General features: G+C 42.2%; 1 protein-coding gene across 1 annotated transcript; it reads left to right on the top strand.

Annotated features, from left to right (window-relative positions):
- The first annotated feature begins 1,815 nt into the window (after positions 1-1,815).
- Positions 1,816-4,829, top strand: nkx2.4b (NK2 homeobox 4b). The gene is made up of 2 exons (XM_077018063.1): positions 1,816-2,722; positions 2,926-4,829. Exons 1-2 carry the CDS (start codon positions 2,362-2,364, stop codon positions 3,537-3,539), a joined length of 975 nt encoding a protein of 324 aa, XP_076874178.1. The 5' UTR covers positions 1,816-2,361; the 3' UTR covers positions 3,540-4,829.
- The last annotated feature ends 154 nt before the right edge of the window (positions 4,830-4,983 follow it).

Below are 4,983 nucleotides of genomic sequence, written 5' to 3'. Positions count from 1 at the left end.
AGTATTGGGACCGCACAAGGACAATTCAGCGATCTAATGGAGCACAACAATGAATGTGCAAAAAAACACAGTTACAAAATATTAGACAAGAATCATTTAATCAAAATCTCCAACATCAGCAACAATAATAACGTGTATTTAATAATCTCTCATTAATAATGTGTAACAATCAATTGTTTTAATATTCTAAGCGAAACAGCGACTACGTACCTATTTCTTACAGCAACCTGTTATATTTAGGTGATTATATGAGGTATTTATCTTTAGGTGATTGTATGAGTGTCCGCTCCCGGTAGGCCGCGCGCGCTCAATACACCTGTTTGGGTCACCTGCTCAAACAGACCTCAGAAAATAAAGTTTTGGCGGGAACGGAAGACTGGTGAACTTGAATTGCTATTTTCTAGATGTCATAAGACTTATGTTTTTGGTTTACTTCGTGCTTAAGTTTATAGCAACTTGGGAGTGTGTAGTTTGCGAACATTGCTGCGTGAGAAAGCGCGCGGTAAGGAGCTGGGCGCGCGCACTCCTGACCTCTGCACAACTCTCAGCTCACTGTTGCATGCACACTGCGCACGGGCACACACCTCGTGTGATTTTTCCGTCGAACAGGATAATATTTTTTATCCCATTTGTAAACGTATTTTCAATAAAAAAAATACTATTTTATGAAGAGTCCAGGCAATACCGCAATGCATCTTGGACTGTAGTATTTTTTTCTAGAAAGGCAAAACGGTACAATTAAACTACAAAATATGTCTAAGTGCTGTGGCAGTTCAACATGCTGACGGTAATTTGTCTCTTTGTGTAGCCTGTTACAATGGCAAATTACAGTTGGTATATTAGCTATCTATCTCCTTCGTAACATAACAGGGCTTATTTAATGTGATGAAAACGTTAGAATCAAGCAAATACGGATCTTTTGTATTATTTGGTTATGTTTAGAGTTATTGTTAGCCTATTGTTGGGGTTAGGGTGGTTGTGGATTAATTAATATTTAAATTCGTTAAAAACGTAGCTCGTGTCTAAGCTTCAAAGCGTAAAAATGCTTAAAATGCTTTAAAAAGGGTAAAGACACATTTATATTAAGCTAGGCCAAAAGATTAATCTAGGCTGTATTATGTCATGGGCAACTGCAAAGAGACTATGAGCTAAGTATCAGGAGTAACCGAAGTCTAATGTGTTACGGTCTGTAAAAAGCTAAGATACACAAAAATCTAGTAGCTAATGGCTCAGATTATGAACTAAACAAGCTAAATTAGGTAATTTCATAAATAAAAAGGATATTACCTGAAACATCTTTCTCCAACCTGCGATCCAGGATACATGTCCAGGCCAACAAAATACGAACACAAAGCCTCAAGTGAATAAAGAAAACACTAGTACAAAACACCCTGCAGGAACACAAGTACAATCCTCTGAAGTTCACATCCATTTATGGCCATTTGGTGCTGTGTGTGGACTGCGGTGCTGGGCAAGCTGGCGGCGCGTTCGGTGTCCGGTGCCCTGTGACTTCATGGTACAGGTTAAGAGCTTCAGCATTTACATACGGACAACAAGCACTAGTGAACAGAACAACTTTGGACCGCACGCATTGCACTTATTTACGTAAACACGTAGGCTACAAATACTCTGTCAAATTCTTAAAATTTCAGATGCGAATTATTTTCAGTGTAACTTTCAGTGTAAACATTACCAAAATGTATTTTTTTTATAAATTAACAAACAAACAAAAAACATTTAGCGAGTTATGGTTATTTGTCAAATTTGTTCTGGTTTCTGATTTTTAATTTTCACATATTTACTCCAAGCTAAAGTCTAGCCAAAAAACTCAATTTCGTCAAATGATCATAAATACTAGTAAATTATGCCCAGCAGTGTCCGATACAACCATATCACAAGCTTGAGCTAATGTAAAACATTTAAACTAGTTTTTAAAACAGCATACAGGTGATTGAATGAAGCTGTGAAGGGCCACACGGAGTAACGTTGAAACTGGAGGTGTTTTATGGACACTGGAGCAGTTGGATCATGTAAATCAAACACCACTCGGAGGTTTAAACGCGAGGACGCGCATCTCCGCTTAGCCCATGTTTGGGTCCTGTGTAACATTTTCTTCAATTATCCTTGTAAAATGTCAATGGCCATTGTTTGCTCGTTTGGGGCATCGCTCCGCCTCCCGTGTTTGTCGTAAACCTTGCGTGTGGACGGAATGAACCCAAGATAAGAGCCACCACGTCTCCTCCTTCTCCAAGGCGAACAATTGGATCTCTGGCAGACGGCGAGCACTTACGAGCAGCTGAGGCGCGAGCGCAGAACCACGGGCTTGTGGCGGCTTCACCAAACTACCTGGCGGGCTGAACCATGTCCTTGAGCCCAAAGCACTCAACACCTTTCTCAGTGACAGATATTTTAAGCCCGATCGAGGAGACCTTTAAAAAGTTTGCAGGCATGGACGGCACATCGAACCTCGCCTCCCCCCTCGGCGCCTACCGACAACCTCAGGCGTCTCAAGCCAGCATGCAACACCACAGTATGGGTCCGACCGCCGCGGTTCCGACGGGCTATCATATGGCTCACAACGTGTCCCAGTTCCCACACACTATGGGAGGATACTGCGGTGGGAGCATCTCCAACATGGGAGACCTGCCATCGTACCAGGACACCATGCGCAACGGCACCGGGGCTTGGTACGGCGCAAACCCAGAACCGCGATACCCAGCAGGTGAGTCTCCCTAAGGGACACTTACAACGTCTTTTACGTAGTGTAACATTTATATTCGGACATAGTTGAAGAAAATCTAGTAATTGCTCAATTTTAACCTTAAACTCGGGACATTTGAACCTAGGGTATGTTTAATTAAATTAGTCTCCAGAAGTGTTTTGAACAGGAACAATTATATTGTTAAGGGTTAAACTCTCTCTAAGTTCCCAGGTTTATGGGCTCGTCGTCCGGGATGAATATGGGGACATTATCAGGGATGGACACTAAGTCCATGGTGACTCTGCACGCGGCGCCCAGGAGGAAACGGCGCGTGCTCTTCTCCCAGGCCCAGGTGTACGAGCTGGAGCGGAGATTCAAGCAGCAGAAATACCTCTCTGCTCCCGAGCGAGAACATCTGGCCAGCATGATCCACCTCACGCCGAACCAGGTCAAGATTTGGTTTCAGAACCACAGGTACAAAATGAAGCGCCAAGCGAAGGACAAGGTGTCGCAGCAGCTACAGCAGGACGCAGGGAACCTCTGTGCGCAGCAGTCGCCGAGACGCGTGTCCGTTCCGGTTCTGGTGAAGGACGGTAAGCCCAGCCAGAACGGGCCCGGTACCCCCACGCCTGGACACCAGCAGCAGAACGGGCCCGCGGGCGTGATGGCACCGGGCGGGACTCACCCGAACCAAAGAGTGGACCACCTGGAGGACATGTCCCCGAGTCCGCCCGGTCTCCACGGACAAATGGACAGCTTGTCTCAAACGGACGCCGCACTCATCGAGTACACGACCAACATGGTCAGCTCGAACCTGCTATACGGCCGAACCTGGTAGGACCACTCGGCCCTCCGCTGTGAAGGCAGCCGTGCGCGGTGTGGCACCTTTGGAGACCCGGAGAACATTTACGAGCCTCGGAGATGCGCCCGTGTACACGTGTGGAGTTTATTGGGTTCAATTCAGAAAACTGTTACAAGAAATTGTTATAATCAGTATATTGTGTGCGTGAAGAATCCAGGCTAAACCGATTTGACATTAGCCTGCTGGTACTCCTGTTAAACTTTGTAAAATACAACTTTTAGATTAACAAATGATGGAAATGTAGGGTACATATCTAACACGAGAAAAAGAAACTTTACGGTGTTCAGGGTTTTCAAGTGTTTTAAGTCTTTTATAAGTTAAGAAAAAAATTGCAGCTGATCAGCGACATTAAATTTAACAATAAAACACTAAAGGAACATTGGACGCGTTTTCATACAGAGGTGATGGGGTTATTATCATTAAGATCATCTTCCCTTTCTAAAATAACCAAGTTTCCGCAATACTGGGTTTCTCTAAACCATTTCAAAAGCGCATTATAAACTGTAGTTCCGTATTAACTACCGTCACACTATAAATGTATCTGCTTTAAATAAATGACTAGAGTTCACACTGAACGTGTTTTACGCAAAAAAAAATCTTAGTCCAATTGAAAATAGTTTATAATTATCCTGCTCGTACACACCCCGCGCCGGTAAAACGGATTATTAGACGGACTTTCGCTAAATTTCCACACGTTTAATAGCACTGGGATTCAATAAACACAACCCTTGTTGTGTTTATTGAAAAAACAATGCTTTGCTGTTCGCGCAAAAGTTTAGTAACAAACTATACCACTGCGCTAAATTTGCCTGAACTGCGCAATATATCGGAGCTTAACTTGCATATAAAATATTACACGGAATACCTACAGTTCTCTAAAAATGTACGGATGTGGTTGTGGAACCACAACGAAATAAAATATTGTAAAGAACAAGTTTTATGAAGTCTAAGATTTTTTTTAATAGCAGTACACCGCGATTGGAACTGTAAACTACATGCAAATGTGCTTTTATGGAAACCAAAAGCATTCTAAAAGCATTCAAAATATTCTTGAGAAAACAAACAATAATCCTTGAACTCTACAGAGTTATGAGAATACTTTATAATAAACTGCTCTACTCAATCAATTTTCCTTTGATGGGATCTTTCGAATCATAGAACTAAATCATAACGACGAATGACCTGTTAATATTCAATCCAAAATATGCAAGCTAAAAAAAATACATCCCAAGTCTTTTGTTAAAGCGGACACCGCAACTTGTTAAACCTAGGCAAAAAGTAAAACATCCGTCTGAGAAATTAAAATTTTAAAAGTGCTCTGCAATTCAGCTGGAAAAATACTGATTGAAAAGCAGATATAGAAAAATTGTTCCAATACGCACAATACAGAGAAAAACAAATAACCCACCATAAATCAAGA

The sequence above is a fragment of the Brachyhypopomus gauderio genome, chromosome 9, assembly GCF_052324685.1.
Source record: "Brachyhypopomus gauderio isolate BG-103 chromosome 9, BGAUD_0.2, whole genome shotgun sequence".
NCBI classification, from domain to species: Eukaryota; Metazoa; Chordata; class Actinopteri; order Gymnotiformes; family Hypopomidae; genus Brachyhypopomus; species Brachyhypopomus gauderio.
Note: the sequence above shows the minus strand (reverse complement) of the source record. Positions and strands in the feature narration are given on the sequence as shown.

What these genes read in the sequence shown, in the direction of transcription:
- nkx2.4b (XM_077018063.1), top strand. Translation starts at nt 2,362, where the DNA reads ATGTCCTTGAGCCCAAAGCACTCAACACCTTTCTCAGTGACAGATATT. An exon ending in AGAACCGCGATACCCAGCAG is followed by an intron (nt 2,723 to 2,925) that starts GTGAGTCTCCCT and finishes ACTCTCTCTAAG; the next exon opens with TTCCCAGGTTTATGGGCTCG.